Source organism: Hypanus sabinus, chromosome 19 (genome assembly GCF_030144855.1).
Source record: "Hypanus sabinus isolate sHypSab1 chromosome 19, sHypSab1.hap1, whole genome shotgun sequence".
NCBI lineage: Eukaryota > Metazoa > Chordata > Chondrichthyes > Myliobatiformes > Dasyatidae > Hypanus > Hypanus sabinus.
The window spans coordinates 51743437-51761534 of record NC_082724.1 but is presented as its reverse complement, the minus strand read 5'-3'; the positions used below and the strand labels follow the sequence as shown (position 1 = coordinate 51761534).

Genomic DNA, 18098 nt, shown 5'->3' with positions numbered 1-18098 from the left:
CAGGAGAACCAAATTTCTTGAGTATACATCACAGATGATTTCATTTGGTCCCTTATCTCTTCAGTCAAGAAAATACAGCAGTGCCTCCACTTCTTGAAGAGATTGTGAGCAAGGTTCCCCACCTCCATTTTAACCACATTCTACCGCAGCATCTTTGAAAATGTCCTGACACTGTAACACCATCTAGTATGGGAATCAAAGGAATCTGAGCACAAGATCCTGCAACTGATTGTGAGGACTGCTGAGAGAATCGCCAGTTTCTCACTCCTCCATCCAAGACAAATTCCAAAGGCACTGCATTTGCCAATGATCCCTCCCATTTGTCCCACAATCTCTTTGACCTCCTACACTCAGTCAGAAGGTACCGCAATGCAAGAACGAGGACTGTTAGGCTGTGTAACAGCTTCTTCTTCCAGACTAGATTTCTGAACACTGTGCTACAACCCTGTATACATTAGTTATGATAGTTCCAGTAGCATTATGCTGTTGTATACAGTACTTACTTATATGTTGCATACACACTTTATGTGAATTTGTACAGCTACAGAATACTTTATTTATTTGTTAATATTATTGTGCTAATTTTATTTTATGTACCGTATGTGATATATGTACTGTGTTTTACATCTTGGTCCCTGAGGAACATTGCTTCATTTAACTATATACACGCGCATAGGTAAATGGCTATAAACTTGAAGTTGAACTCTTCTTTAAGTTGTTTCAATAGGCACATTTAATGTCAGAGAAATATATACAACATACATCCTGAAATTCTTTTTCTTCGTAAACATTCACAAAAACAGAGCAGTGCCCCAACGAATGAATGACAGTTAAACATTAGAACCCAAAAAACCCAAAAACCCCATAAAAGCAATTACCAATCTCAAAAATCTTTTATAATTTTGAACATATTTACCAAATCCCCTGTACTCTGCTCTGATAAGGATCCCAGCCATAGTCTCTCATTTCCTTCACCCATGCCAGTAAATCTTCACTGATCCCTCTCCGGGGACATCCTTGTGTCTCTCAAGGTTTGAGTGCTGGTCACAGGACAGTGTAAACACTGTCATTGTTTATGCATTCAAATACAAGGCTCCAAAATCTAAAAGGCACTAGTTTTAAAAAATCATACACTTACGATAGTCCTTGTGGAGCGCATCAATTTCTTCTTCTGACTGATCCTTTGTGAATTTCATTGCCTAATGAAAACAACTGAGCTATAACTTTTTTCTTTCTCCTTCAGGTAGATTAAAATACAGAGAAAGCATTAAAGTACACTTACATTTTCAACCACTTTGGCTTCAAGCTGAGCTCGGGTCTTTTCATTCTTTTCAATTTCTTTGGCAATGTCTTTGGCTGAATGAAAAAAAGCAATTGAAAATCATTTCAATCAAGAAAAGAGCCAATATTTTTCTCTCCTTTTCACTATATCAAACATCTCATATACGACTGAATTGTAACAATAAAATATGAAATGTTAAACTTGTGGTCAAAGTTTCCTTGGCATGCAAACACATCTGTTTCTGATCTGCTTGTGGACCAAACTAGCATTAGGCACAACTGACAGAAGGCCTTTTCAATATTTCTAAACTTTATTTACAAAATCAGAATCAGGTTTTATTATCACTGGCATATGTCGTGAAATTTGTTAACTTAGCTGCAAAAGCAATACATAATATAGAAGGGAAAAATAATTAAATCAATTACAGTATACATATTTGAATAGATTAAAAATTGTGCAAAAAAAAACAGGAATAATATATATTTAAAAAGTGAGGTAGCGTTCAATGTCCATTTAGGAATCAAATGGCAGAGAGGAAGAAGCTGTTCCTGAGTCACTGAGTGCGTGCCTTCAGGCTTCTGTACCTCCTACCTGATGGTAACAGTGAGAAAAGGGCATGCTCTGGGTGCTGAAGGTCTTTAATAATGGACACTGCCTTTCTGAGACACCGCTCCTTGCTGATGTCCTGGGCACTTTGCAGGCTAGTACCCAAGATGGAGCCGACTTAATTTACAACCTCCTGCAGCTTCTTTCAGTCTTATGCAGTAGCCTCCCCACTCCCATGCCAGACATCAGAGCCAGTTAAGTAATCAAAAACCTGATACATCTGGTTCTGAGACATCAGAAGCATTTAAGTAATCAAAAACGCAAAGAATAAGTTAACAAAATTAAAATATTTAAAAACAAATTAAACTGCTGTTAATTTAAAAACATAAAGGCCCCCACATCTTACAAATGACCATCAAATACAGCCCATATATATGAATGAGTTTTAGGAGATTTCAAGATTAATTTGGCAGCTGTAATGGATTTTTTTGATGTAGGGTAATTTAATTTGAATACTGATTTGAGAATTGCTCAGATTCTTACCTGGGATGGAGGACCAAGAAGTGAAGTAAAGAAATATAATTTAAAAAGAACATTCATACAATTTAGAGAATGCCTTTACAGCCTGAAACAAAGGGTCAGGTACAACTGCTTATCAGCATCTGTATGCTCTACTTCCGAGCTACACTGGGCAGGCCCAGAGGATTGGCAAACACTGATACACACATTGCAGTTGGACATCAGTTCTCCATGACTAATGATCAGCACAACCACACCAATACCTCCTGGTAGATGGCCAACACTCCAATGGCCTGAATAACATTTATTGCCAGCTTATTTAATAACAAACAGCATCAAATTGTCAGCTGACTTTCAACCAGCTTTCATGGCAATACTAAACAGAGTAAACAAAACACAATTTGGAAACCCAAATCATCTCCATTCTGCTGCTCAAGCTAGCACAAGACCATTGGATAGGGTGCAGTGACTTGCTACAACCATCCAAAATATATGGGAAAGGTCAGGGAGTATTTTGAGTCATAAATTAGCTTTTATTTGAGGTTCATAATTTTTTTTAAAGATGCATGGTTTTAAGGAGAATATTAACAGAATAAATAAAATAAAATTAAACACCAAGGAAGATTTATGACTTATTTCCCATGAATAGCCAAAGGTCACAAAAAATGTCATTTATTTTAACAAAGTACGTGTGATTAATTGCCAGCATTCCACCAAAACCAATATAATTCAGATTGAAAATCAGTGATAGATCAAAAGGAAACCTGCATGGGAACACCAAGAAGGTTTCTCATTGCCACAGGGAATTGCTGAAACCGGTTGACCTAAGCAACAAAGACAAATATGTGTATTTTTAGTTTTAAGGAAGCAAAATCAGCATGAATCATTTATAATAAAAACAGAAAGCCACTGGAAATACATTAACAGTCACAGCATTATGTAGATAAAACATTCTGAAAATGCCCTCTCTGGCTGGACTCCAGTCCATTTCTGCTCTCGCCCGGTCTCACTTTATCATTATTTTCAAGTGGCCATCTTTGCTTTTAAATCCCTCACAATCTTATCCCGTCTGTAGAGAAATAAGCACTTAATCCTCCAAACACAATCAAGCTTTTGTTGCTTATTACAGATATAATTTATCTAATGCCCTGGGGGATATTTAAGTATGTTTGACTTTTTACTAAAAGCTAAACAGGGTGCCGAATGTGTAGATGATCAAGACTACAATGCTGGTGTTGCTTGACTTGACCACAGTGCACTGCTAGCTGCTGTGCTCAGATGGTGTTGAGAGCGTGATTAGAAATGTCGCAAGTAAACCACAAGGAAACCTGGCGAAATGGTTACCATCCCTGATAACACTTGCAGAGGAAACCAAATCCATAAGACTCTTAAACCTCAACTTCAGTCAATGAACCACTTTTAGGACTAATGGAACGCTATCATTCACTGAAATTTGACGAGTTCTGAAGGAAGGAGTACTGGAGTAGAAACAACATCTCCAATAACAGCTCTTCCTATTACAGTTCAGAATTAAAGATTGCCCATCAAACAAAGCTAGATTACCTATGAAAGATGCAAACCACCTCCAAATAGGAAGGCAAAACCATACTGTAAACATCAATCAATGTGTCCATAACTCAACAACACAAAACAAAAAAAATCATAACTTATGTCAATGACAATAATCTTGATTCTGATTAAACTATTAAGCAAACATCATTAAATAACAAAACTCTAATGAAGTGGAAAGAAGAGACAAAATAGGAATAATTATGATTGGACTAAGTTGAGATAAATAGTTACCAGTCATTATTATACTACAGGAAACATTTGCCAAGCTCCAAATTTGTTAATTTACTATAAAGTAAGCAATCCAGACCAGAGCAGCATGGCAGCAAAGTGGTTAACATAATGCTTTACAGAGCCAACTGTAAGATTGGGTGCATTTCTAGCAGCTGTCTGTGATGGGTGTGTATGTTCTCACTGTGACTACGTGGGTTTTCACCGGGTGCTCCAGTTTCCTTCCACATTCTAAAGGCATATGGGTTAGAGTTAGTAAAGTTGTGGGCATGCTATGTTAGCGCGGAAGCATGCCCCCAGCACTTATCCAGACTGTGTTGTTGTTGATGCTAAACAAAGCATTTCATTGTACGTTTCAATGTACATGTGACAAATAAAGTTAATTTTTTTTATCTTTAGGGCACTTCAAAATCATATTTGACTAACATGTTACATACATTTTATTGAGTGAAAAAAGCTTGATATAAACTGTAAACAAATCACAAATAACAGAAAATCTGAAGAAATCCACACAACACACACAGTTTATGTTTCATAAGAAGTGGGCACAGTTTGTACCAAGCAATACACACAAAATGCTGGAGGAACTGAGCAGGCCAGGCAGCACCTATGGAAAAAGTACAGTTGACTTTCTGGGCAGAAACCCTTCAGCAGGACTGGAGAAAAAAATATGATTTAAAAGGTTGGGGGAGGGGAGAGAGAACCATCAGGTGATGGGTGAAACTTGGAGGGGGAGAGTTGAAGTAAAGAGCTGGGAAGTTGATTGATGAAAGTGACAGAAGGTCATGGAAGAAAGAAAAGGGGAGAAGGAGTACCAGAGGGAAGAGACAAGTGGGCAAGGAGAGAGAGAGAGGGAAAAGGGGATGGGAAAATTGAGAAGGGGGAGGGGATTGGGGGGCATTACCAGAAGTTTGAGAAATCAATGATCATGCCATCAGGCTACCCAGTCAGAATATAAGGTGTTGTTCTTCCAACCAAAGTGTGGCCTCATCACAACAGCGGAGGAGGCCATGGATGGGCGTATCGGAAGACAGTGCACCAATGATGAGATCTAAAATAAATCTAATAAAAGAATTTAATCTTTCAGGCATAGTATGCAGAACAAAGATGCTAAGGCCCATTCTGCACTGCACGCGGTCTTTGTAACAATGACTGACCAAACCCTCCCTGTTAATCTCCAGAACATTTTCACCAGTTATATAAAAAAAAACAACTGAACTCTACCTTTGTCGTTGCCTGCAGGACACCTATAACCAGCTACAGGAGTCTAGCATATAATGACAATCCAAAAAAAAGTCTGCCAACAAAGGGAGACAGATTACATTTCTTTACAATCTGTCTGAAGCTTTAAAGCAGCATGGTTACCAGCTCCTGATTATGAAGCAATGAATCACAGTCAGTCTTCCTTAATAACCTGATTGTAAGTTCTAATCTTACAGTTCACTTTCTCATCAGGTCTGCAACATTTAAAGAAAAAATAATGGCTACATCTGATAATTCAGATAAATCTGAGAGAATGATTTATCCAGCAAAAGAAATTAAGCAGATGTCTTGGCAGGAATGAAGATTCGGCTGTTGGAAAATGTAACGTGTTACGGTCAATATTTTCAACACAGTCTGGATTAATACTTGGCTGAAGGTTTCCTTCCATCTGAAAACACAATATACAATTCCATATGCAAACTGATCATTTACAAATCCAGCATTACCACCCCTCTTAACCTGTCCACCAGATAAAGATGTTCATGCTGCTTAATTTTGATCAGCAGAAAATTCCTTCCATTAAATACTGGAGAGACTGAAGCCATAGTCTTGCATGTCTCCACATCTCCAAACCACTCCTCCAACCTGTACCGCTGGTTTTTCAGTCCAATAAGACACATACTCCCCTGTCTTTTCTTTCCACCTGAATTATTAACTGATTCTCTATTTCTTCTCAAGTATGATTCAGTGCAGCCCTGATCACTGGCATCAAAGCTATGCCTGCTAAGTTACCCATGAGCCTTGCATGGGAACCTATCAACTAAACTAAATATTTGTCTTAATACCCCAGGCATTTAAAATTCATACTGACATGTTCAACATTTTAACACTTCATTCATATTTTCATTATCCTTAATTCAACATACCTTATGATACTGAATTCCCACAATATAAAACTAGCCAAGATTTTATCTAGTCACTCCATTTACTTTTAGTCTTGCCTTTTTACTCTTCTTAATTTCAAACGCTTCCAAAAATTATGAAGACCATATACTGCTGCTAGATGCTTTTTTCTTCATTACCCCAAACAATATACTCCATGCTCCTGCTAACCCCACTTGGGTTCCAAATAAGAGCTTTTGCACTGCTAGTGAACATTAGTCAAGCATGATCATACAACTGCTATGTTCAATGATGAGTTTTTAATTAACTTTGGAATGAAGTCTACAAAAACAAGGCCAACTTTTATTGCACTTTCCTAATTGCCCCCCAGAAGGTGGTGATGAATGGCTTCATTGGATGTTTGTAGTTCCTCCAATTTCCACTGAAAGTGTGTGGTGTCCAGTATCCTGATTCTATTAATGATGTTTGGTCTACATCCTGGAACTCCCTACCCAAAAGCAAATGTGGTACTATGTCAGGGAATGTGATTTTCATGGACCTCCCTCTCCCACTCTCCCCCTTTCCTCCGAAGGTCGTCGGTGAATGAAAACTTTTATATTTTCCAGTTACACCTTCTATGCGGCTCATTTTAGTAAGTCACAACACCAGTAAGGTTCATTGATAATGATGAACAAATAATATGCTATTAAACTAACTTCTGACTAAGCAGGCTAATCCAAGTTTAATTAATTTATATTTTTACATAGTTTGGAAATTGACTTCTTGCATCTCTTTCGAAAAATCCAAATTTTCTGTAGTTTGTACCTAGTCTAAAGCTGTAACAACTAAATGGTCAAACAGACTCAAGTGACTGAAAAACCTCCTGTTCCTTCATGTATGAAAGAAAATCACCAAGCTGCTTATGTGGTATGCAACCACAAAAAAATATGTATTTATAACCATCTTACCACAATCCTCAAAAGATTAAGCATTCAGATAAGAAATATTCCACACAATTTTATGGACTCATTATTCAGACTGAATTCTCGTTATTAACTGTAAATACTCATGCTATGAGAAAGCGAACTGAACTATCACAATTTTGCAAATAACATTATTTTGCTGCTAAGTTTTGTTATTTAAGAAAAAAACAGAAAGCACTGGAACAGTACAACTACCCTGTCAACATCTGGCATAAAACATAAAGTCAATATATCACTATTAATCAGAAGACATTGAAAGGTTCTCCATGGCCTTTTGATTAATGGTCTTTTCAATACTCCATTTTTTTATAACGTTTACAAGTTTGATCTCTCATTCTGCTGCTCATGCAGATATCTACCTGTTCTATTGACCTCTAAACTGCCATATCTTGCCATCCTTTTGATTTGTCATTTCATCCTCACTCACCATTTTAACTTTCCAGCTTTGATTGCCAAGTTCTCTGCCCTGATTCAATTCTACTCTAGCTCTGTGTGACCAGCAGATGGCAAATGAACTTCATTCACTTTTTATGATACCAACCAACTATAATTTTTATTGTCATGTACTTCCCATCAACTTTTACTTTAAATGAAAAATACCCATTTTGTAAATGTAAGAGAAATTAAATCCTCACTCTTTAATAGTGAGGAGATCTAACAAAGTTGTGTCTGAAACAAAGTTGCAGTGCACATATGATTTCACATGCATCTCACCAAAGTCAGAGAACAGATAAACATTCCAAACTATGCAGTTAAGTATCATAGATCAAGTTATTTCCAGACTCATGAATATTTAAAAAGTATGATGAATTGCAGTAGGTCAACATGGGAAAATTATTGGACTAGCAAGTTATATATATTTTGCTATCATGTTCCATTGCTAACTTTATTGATGTAAAGAGTGGAGAACCCTATTACACTCTTGGCCTTTATCTGGTATTTTGCACTGTTTGAAAAAGAGAGCAGCTTAATTACTTCTATTGGATTTATTGGTGACTGGGTTTCAGAGTACTGGCATGTTAAGAAAGATGCTTTATTTTAAACAGATTAGCTTGAAATAATTTTAAATGGTATGCAAAGAGAAAGAAAGCTTTAATAGAATCTACCTGGAGGGAAACTGAAATCTGCCTGGAGGCAGTTGCTACGAGATGGGTCAATTATGAAACTAAGATGGCAAGAAAACAAACTGATGAGCCAAGTAAATTGCAGAAGGCATTAGACTGACAAGAGGCATAAAATGTAAACACTATGTAAGTGTAAGTGTAAATGTAAGTCAATACTGGATTACAGTACCTCCCCATTTGACACCACAGCTGAATTTTGAGATCTTAACTTCATGGCAAATGAACAAAATATTGTTGGTCACAACTTCCAGATTATATAGCCTTGAGTCCCTTTGTGGAGTTCAGTCTGAACTTTCCAAGATTTGGGAGATTCAGACCCGACTATCTATCGTTCTGATCCCAATATCCTAGAAAATATTCACCCAGCTTTCCTGAAAGCATGTTCATAAAGTGGATAAAAAAGCAGAAACTCTATAACACTTCTAGTATATTTCCTCCAAACCCTCTTACATTCTGTCAGCTGATTACTTCATAGAGCACTGATATCAATGCATGTGAATTTGATGCAACTAAGATGGAACCATTTTTAAGATTGCCTCTCATGTTAAGCTCTCAAAGTCTAACGAATAGTCCTTGGTTATTTGTAGGTTGCTGTTTGGTCAGGAACACAAATTATAACATCCAGGTCAGTTTCAGGCTTTAGCTCAGAAGCATAAAGCATTTTTAAATTGTTCTATAGTAAATGGGACATGATTAAATGGTAAATGCCAAATAACATATTTAATATATTTAGTAAATGCAGGAAAATCTAATCTAATTAAAAGATAACTAATACTGAAACTACCTGGAATTCCTCATAAGTCAATACAGTATCAAACAGGAGACTCCTAACAAGAAATTAAACCATTCCATATTTCCCAAATCAACTGCAAAATAAGAACCACTATTAAAATATAAAGAGATGCTGAATTCCCAATCAAATGTACCATATATTTCAAGTTTGATTTTTTCCATATTTTTAAATTAATAGCAATGTGCTCAAACGTATTGAATTGCACTTAGTTGCTTCATACATTTGGTCATGAGTCTAAACATTTAAATATACTATCGCTGCTATAGTTGACTGATGGTCTAGCAGTACAGTGGAGGACAAAATATTAAATCTTTTAGAGAACCATATATTTAATTTAGCAGGCAGATCTGGAAGAATCTAAAGGTTAACATATAAAAAACAAAATCTGAAATAAAAATGAGAAATTTGGAACATTCAACAGGTTCAGCAATCTCAGAATCTCATGGTTTTAACGTGTTGACATTTGTACTCTGATAATAAAATATACTTCGAACTTTTGAAGTCAGGCAACATCCGTGAAAAGAGAGAAAAGTATAAACATTCAGTAAAAAGGAAAAGCTTCTACCCCAGTTGTTCTAGTTCAAGTTTATTATCATCTAACTATACATATACAATTTATAACCAAACAAAATGTTCCTCTGAACCACGGTGTACCCACAATACATGTATCACACAAAGCACATAAAACAAAATAATTACCATAAATAAGCTAAAATATAATTCAAAATGCCTGTAGTTAGCAGCACAAGTAAACAGTTTGCTATCATAGTGATGAGGCCTCAGTATTCATTAGTCTCACAACATGGAGGAAGAAGCAGTAACCCAGACAGGCATTCCTAATCCTGATGTTTTTGTACCCCCTTCTTGATGGTAATAGGTCAAAGAGCTTGTAGGATGGGTGGTAGGGATCTCCAACAATGTTTTGGGCCCTTTGTATACAACGCTCCTAATAAATGTCACAAATGGGGAGGGAGGAGGGAGACTCAGTGAAACTCTCAACGGCTATTACTATCCTCGGTAGGATAGTAATGTAGCCAGATAGAACACTCTCAATGGTGCCCCTGTAGAAAGTTGTTAGAATAGGGATGGGAAGACTTACACACCTCAGTCTCCTCAGAAAGTGGATGCTGCTGTCTTCTTGACTAGTGTGTAGGTGTTGTGGGTCCAGGTTAGATCGACAATTACAATCACACCAAGAAACTTTATGAAACCTTACAATCACCCCAGGGCAGAGCCATTGATATGCAGTGGAGTGTGGTCAACCTGTGCCTTCCTGAAGTCCACGATAATCCCTTTTGTCTTGTCCATGTTGAGGTTCAGATTGCTGCTCTCATAACATTTGACAAGGCTTTCTACCTCCTGTCTGTATACCCAAGTCACCATTGTTGCTGATGAGGCCAACCACTGTTATTATCAGAAAACTCGATGATGTTATTTGAGCCGGATCTAGCAGTGCAGTCATGAGTCAGCAGAGTGAACAGCAGTGGGCTAAGTAAACAGCCCTGGGGGGCACCAGTGCTCAGCGTGATGGAACTAGATATTGCTGCCAAGTTGGACTAACAGGGGTCTTTCTGGCACAAAGTCCAAGATCCAGTTAAAGAGACTATTGAATCATTCCCTAGTATGATAAAATGGACTCATAACCTCACAATCTACCTTATTATGACATTGCACCTCCACTGTCAACATTGTCTACCCTCATTGCATTTTCTCTGCAGTTACTTTATTTGGTATTCTGTTATTTCTTTATTTCGTACTACCTCTAAAAACAACATAATGAAATGTTATGAACAGTGCAAGATAAGCTTTTCACTGTACCTTGGCACATACAGTATGACAAAAATAAACCAATTTCAATACCTTATCTCCCATCACCAGGGAGAGGTAAACAATTACCCCATATTGTAGCTAATTGAGGAAGCCTATCAAATTATTCTCTGCTACAAAATCATCCAGTTACCCAAAACCTTAATATGTAAGTTATACATTCCACTTGCCTGTGTATCTCTTGCTAAAGTGCTACAATTAAAAGTACTTCTGCCCACAGACTGCAACACCACAGGGCTCATACTTTCTGAAACAATCTTCTGCACAATGTCATCATTTAAACAACCAGATACCTGCACTAGCTTTGTCACCTAAAAACAACCTTTGTCCATTTGATACAATCAATAATCTTGTGGATTTGACTCAGATCCCTTTCACGTCTCAGTCAATAAATCCAGAGAGGCTTTTTCATGCTTTCCTATGCATCTTCCCCAAAGCTAAAATACCTTATTTGAGATGGGAGTAGATAAAATTACAGGTTAGATCACCTGGAAGGCTTATTCTTATGGATCTAGTTTTGTACTGAATAATCACTGACATTTTATACAGTCATGTACAAACAACCAATGATTTAGGTCTCAAACTTATTCTTTAATCCTTAATCCTTCCTAAACTGTAGGGTATTCCTTCAACATGCCTCCTCATTGCAACTTACAGGGAGAAGTACTTACTAAGATACAATTAATTCATTCACGCTCTACATCCTGGAGGAGTAGAAAATCAATCAAATTACTGTGAATATTTTGCCATAATCCCTTCCACAATTGTAGTCCTCATCAATACTTCCACAATCCAACAAAGAAAAAATAAGGTAGACACTAATAAATGAAAAAGTTGAACTTGCAGCAAGTTGTGACTTTTCTGTCAGCCATATTCATTTACATACTAAAGGTGAGTCTCAGTTGAGATTTTCCACACACTGTTAAACCACTAGAACTTAATGGCTAGGATTTCTGGCTTCTCTCAGTGGGAAGAATGCCACAGGGGCCTTCCACTTGTGTGTTACTCTCTGAGGGCTATAGGCAGATAGAAAGCAAATAACCATCTGAGAAGATCTAACTTGTCACTTCAAAGAGCTTTCTGATCTGTTCTGCAAAATATATAATGCAAACCCATGATCTTAAGTCTAGCTTCATAGTATACACTCATTGGCCACTTTATCAGGTACACCTGTACACCTACCCATTAATGCAAACACTTCCTCAGCGAATCGTGAAGCAGCAACATGCAGACATGGTCAAGAAGTTCAGTAGTTCTTCAGTCCAAACATCAGAATGGGAAAGAAATATGTTCTAAATAACTCTGATGGAGGGACTGTTGATCTCAGATGGAGTGGTTTGAGTATCTCAGAAACTACTGATCTCCTGGGAATTTCACAAAGAACAGTCCCTAGAGCAACAGTCCCTGTTCTAGAGTTTACAGAAAATGGTGTTGAAAAGTAAATATACATCTAGAGAGCTGGCACTCTTTGGGCAAAAACACCTTTTTAATGACAGAGGCCAGAGGAGAATGGCCAAACTGTTTCTAGCTGACAGGAAAGTAAAAGTAACCCAAATATCCATGTGTTACAGCAGTAATTTACACTAAGTTACAACAGATGCAGAAGAGCATCTTTGAATGCACAATAAGTAGAAGGACTACAGCACTAGAAGACCACTCTGGATTCCGCTCCTGTGGCTACTTTATCAGGTACATTTCTTTACTAAATAACGTAGCCAGAGTGTATATGGCATGAACATCAATTTCTCTAACTTCCAGTAACCATTCCACTAATTACCTCTGCCTCCAACTTTTTTTTTGTTTTCCCCTTTCCAGGAACCCTCTTAACCCTTCCCTTCTGCCCCCCACCCTCATGACCTGCCCATCACTTCCTTCAGGTTCCCTACATCCTTCCCTTTATTCCATGGTCTACTGTCCTCTCCTATCAAATTCCTCCTTCTTCCGCCCTTTATCTCATCCACTGATCACCACTCAATATCTCACATTATCCCCCATCACCTGGTCTCACCCATCACCTGCTAGCTTCTAACTCCTTTCCTTCACCCCCATCTTCTTATTCTGGCTTCTAACCCATTCCTTTCCAATTCTGATGAGTGGTCTTGGTCCAAAACTACAACTGCTTATTCCCCTCCATTCATGTTGCCTGGCTTTTTAATGAGAAAGGTCAGCATCTTTTATGTACCGCTCATACATTGCTCATCTTCAACTTGATGCTTCTCATGCAAAGATATTCTTTTGTTTCCAAGAATTCCTCCATCATAAATCATATTTGTATAGTTATGCTTGTTGTTTAAGTCAGATATTTACTAAATCTTGCTTTGCAGCAATTAATAAGCAACTGTTTTAAATGGAATAGTTCCCATTCCTGACTGCTCTTGTTTCAATTCTGTTTCATTTTGCACGTGTGCCCTCTGGTGCTAAATTTACAATCCAGCTGCAGAGCCATATCTTATATTAGCATTTTATAGTGTTTTACAGCTATATGAAAAAACTGCATACAATCTCTTGTTAAACAAAACTGTTTCATTGTTGAGCTCTCTAGTTTGCCTAGAATAAGTTAACTTTTTTAATATTTATTTTTCAGTACTTCAGGACTGACTAGGCCTGCATTGAGAAGGTGGTGACAAGCCATTTTCTTGAATCACTACAGTCTTTCTGGTGAAGGTATTCCAATGTTGCCGTTGCATCCCAATTTTATACCCAGCAATGATGAAGGAAAAGCAATATATGGTATTTCAAAATGATGTGCAATCTGAAAGTGGTGCTAAAAGTGGCAGCTACCATTCCTCTCTTGGTGCTTTTGATGTAGGATATGCAAACAGATGCAGTAAATTTCAAGAAACTGAATTGCTCTGTTATTCCTTTTTTTTAAAAAAAAGCTTTAATGAAGTATTGATTACCATGATTTTTAATTGGCTAATATTTGGTTTAGCCAACAGCAATAAAAGTATACTTAAAATTTCACACTGACTGAACTATCAGTCTTTGAAATATCAATTCTTTTCAAACAATTGGTTGACATTAGCAAGTAATGCTAATGTCTGGTTTTTCATTGACCCAAGCAGCTTTTTTTAAAAATGCAGATTTTTGATAAATTGAAATTGTTTTTAACAGTTAAATGAGCAATAATTTAACAATCTCAAAGTTAATATTAAACTTGTTGGCAGACAAATCCAGTCAGTTCCATTTACCACACCTTCCGCAGCCCTGAACATTTTATTTTACAATTATTTATCCAATTTCCTTTGCCCTTTTGAAAATTACAACTGAAAATGCATCATCTTAAAGGCAGCACATTCAAGGTCAGTGATTTTCCAAGCATGGGTCATGATTAGTGGTCTTCTGGAATGATATGAGGGTGCCCTTAATTCAGAAGCATGAACAGTCCAGCAGGTATGATCCAGCCATTCATCCACAGCAGCTTGCAGGTGCAGTTTTCAAACAAGATGTTGATTGAAAAATACAAGTAGAAACAATGTGCAAAATTTGCAGTTAAGTTTCATACATAACTTCAAAATCTGTAATCCTTAATTGGTTAATTAATTCAACGTATAACCATATAACAATCACAGCACGGAAACAGGCCATCTCTGCCCTCCTAGTCCGTGCCGAACTCTTAATCTCACCTAGTCCCACCTACCCGCACTCAGCCCATAACCCTCCACTCCTTTCCTGTCCATATACCTATCCAATTTTACCTTAAATGACACAACTGAACTGGCCTCTACTGCTTCTACAGGAAGCTCATTCCACACAGCTATCACTCTCTGAGTAAAGAAATACCCCCTCGTGTTTCCCTTAAACTTCTGTCCCCTAACTCTCAAATCATGTCCTCTCGTTTGAATCTCCCCTACTCTCAATGGAAACAACCTATTCACGTCAACTCTATCCCTCTCAAAATTTTAAATACTTCGATCAAATCCCCCCTCAACCTTCTACGCTCCAATGAATAGAGACCCAACTTGTTCAACCTTTCTCTGTAACTTAATTGCTAAAACCCAGGTAACATCCTAGTAAATCGTCTCTGCACTCTCTCTAATTTATTGATATCTTTCCTATAATTTGGTGACCAGAACTGTACACAATATTCCAAATTTGGCCTTACCAATGCTTTGTACAATTTTAACATTACATCCCAACTTCTGTACTCAATGCTTTGATTTATAAAGGCCAGCGTTCCAAAAGCCTTCTTCACCACCCTATCTACATGAGACTCCACCTTCAGGGAACTATGCACAGTTATTCCTAGATCTCTCTGTTCCTCTGCATTCCTCAATGCCCTACCATTTACCCTGTATGTTCTATTTGAATTATTCCTGCCAAAATGTAGAACCTCACACTTCTCAGCATTAAACTCCATCTGCCAACGTTCAGCCCATTCTTCTAACTGGCATAAATCTCCCTGCAAGCTTTGAAAACCCACCTCATTATCCACAACACCTCCTACCTTAGTATAATCAGCATACTTACTAATCCAATTTACCACCCCATCATCCAGATCATTTATGTATATTACAAACAACATTGGGCCCAAAACAGATCCCTGAGGCATCCCGCTAGTCACCGGCCTCCATCCCGATAAACAATTATCCACCACTACTCTCTGGCATCTCCCATCTAGCCACTGTTGAATCCATTTTATTACTCCAGCATTAATACCTAACGACTGAACCTTCTTAACTAACCTTCCATGTGGAACTTTGTCAAAGGCTTTGCTGAAGTCCATATAGACTACATCCACTGCCTTACCCTTGTCAACATTCCTCGTAACTTCTTCAAAAAACTCAATAAGGTTTGTCAAACATGACCTTCCACGCACAAATCCATGCTGGCTACTCCTAATCAGATCCTGTCTATCCAGATAATTATTAATACTATCTCTAAGAATACTTTCCATTAATTTACCCACCACTGATGTCAAACTGACAGGTCTATAATTGCTAGGCTTACTTCTAGAACCCTTTTTAAACAATGGAACCACATGAGCAATACGCCAATCCTCCGGCACAATCCCCGTTTCTAAAGACATCTTAAAGATCAGAGCTCCTGCTATTTCTACACAAGCTTCCCTCAAGGTCCTGGGGAATATCCTGTCAGGACCCGGAGATTTATCCACTTTTAAATTTCTTAAAAGCGCCAGTACTTCCACCTCTTTAATTGTCATAGGTTCCATAACTTCCTTACTTGTTTCCCACAGTTTACACAATTCAATATCCTTCTCCTTAGTGAATACCGAAGAGAAGAAATCGTTCAAAATCTCTCCCATCTCCCTCAGCTCCACACATAGCTGACGACTCTGATTCTCTAAGGGGCCAATTTTATCCCTCACTATCCTCTTGCTTTTAATATAATTGTAGAAACCTTTCGGATTTACTTTCACCTTATTTGCCAAACGAACCTCGTATCTTCTTTTATCTTTTCTAATCTCTTTCTTAAGGCTCCTTTTACATTCTTTATATTCCTCGAGCAATTCCTTTACTCCATGCTGCCTATATCTATTGTAGATATCCCTCTTTTTCCGAACCAAATTTCTAATATCCCTTGAAAACCATGGTGCTTTCAAACCTTTAACCTTTCCTTTCAACCTAACAGGAACATAAAGATTCTGTACCCTCATAATTTCACCCTTAAGTGACCTCCATTTCTCTATTACATCCTTCCCATAAAACAACTTGACCCAATCCACTCTCTCTAAATCCCTTCGCATCTCCTCAAAGTTAGCCTTTCTCCATTCAAAAATCTCAACTCTAGGTCCTGTCCTTCTCCATAATTATATTGAAGCTAATGCTATTGTGATCACTGGACCCAAAGTGCTCCCCAACACATAGGTCAGCTGACCTATCGCATTCCCTAACAAGAGATCCAACACTGCCCCATCTCTAGTCGGTACTTCTATGCATTGTTGCAAAAAACTATCCTGCACACATATCACAAACTCTAAACCATCCAGCCCTTTTACAGAATGAGCTGCCCAGTCCACGTGTGGAAAATTAAAATCTCCCACAATCACCACCTTGTGTTTATTACAAATATCTGCTATCTCCTTACATATTTGCTCTTCCAACTCACGCTCCCCGTTAGGTGGCCTATAATACACTCCTATCAGTGTTACTACACTTTTCCCATTCCTCAATTCCACCCAAATAGCCTCCCTAGAGGAGCTCTCTAATCTATCCTTCCAAAGCACCGCCATAAGATTTTCTCGGACAAGCAATGCAACACCTCCTCCTCTGGCCCCTCCTACTCTATCACACCTGAAGCAACTAGATCCAGGAATATTTAGTTGCCAATCACACCTTTCCTGCAACCATGTTTCACTAATAGCTACAACATCATAATTCCAGGTATCAATCCACGCTTTAAGCTCATCCCCCTTTCTTACAATGCTCCTAGCATTAAAATAGATACATTTAAGATACTCTCCACCTCCTCCTCTCTTTTCATCCCTAACAATGCATTCAAATTTATTATCCTTTTCTTTCTTCTCCCCTACATCTTCAGGCTGAGCGCATCCCTTCTCCATCACCTGCCTTTCCTCCCTCACACACTGTCTATATACTTGCTCTACTGGTGAACTAACCTCCTCTCCCATAGTTTCCTCAAATTGATTCCCGCCCCCCCCCCCCCATCTTACTAGTTTAAAGTCTGCCCTGTAGCCCTAGCAAACCTCCCCGCTAGGATATTGGTCCCCCCAGGATTCAAGTGTAACCCATCCTTCTTGAACAGGTCACGCCTGCCCCTGAAGAGGTCCCAATGATCCAGAAACTTGAATCCCTGCCCCCTGCTCCAATCCCACAGCCACGCATTCATCCTCCACCTAATTCCATTCCTACTCTCACTGTCGCGTGGCACAGGCAGTAATCCCGAGATTACTACCTTTGCGGTCCTTCTTCTTAACTGCCTTCCTAACTCCCTATACTCTCGTTTCAGGAACTCTTCCCCTTTCCTACCTATGTCATTGGTACCTACATGTACCACGACCTCTGGCTCCTCACCCTCCCACTTCAGGATATCTTGGACGCGATCAGAAACGTCCCGAACCCTGGCACCAGGGAGGCAAATTACCATCTGGGACTCCCGATCACCTCCACAGAACCGCCTGTCTGAATCCCTGACCATCGAGTCCCCTATTACTATGG

At 38.4% G+C, this 18098-nt stretch overlaps 1 protein-coding gene across 2 annotated transcripts in view; it reads right to left on the bottom strand.

Annotated features, from left to right (window-relative positions):
• The window catches only part of rad18 (RAD18 E3 ubiquitin protein ligase), a 237007-nt gene that overhangs the window by 123033 nt on the left and 95876 nt on the right, over positions 1-18098 (bottom strand). For both annotated transcript variants that reach the window (XM_059944408.1, XM_059944409.1), the window contains exons 8-9: positions 1283-1356; positions 1139-1199 (exon numbers count right to left, since the gene is read on the bottom strand). In XM_059944408.1, the coding sequence (XP_059800391.1) occupies positions 1139-1199; positions 1283-1356 (135 nt within the window). The remainder of the gene's footprint in view (positions 1-1138; positions 1200-1282; positions 1357-18098) is intronic.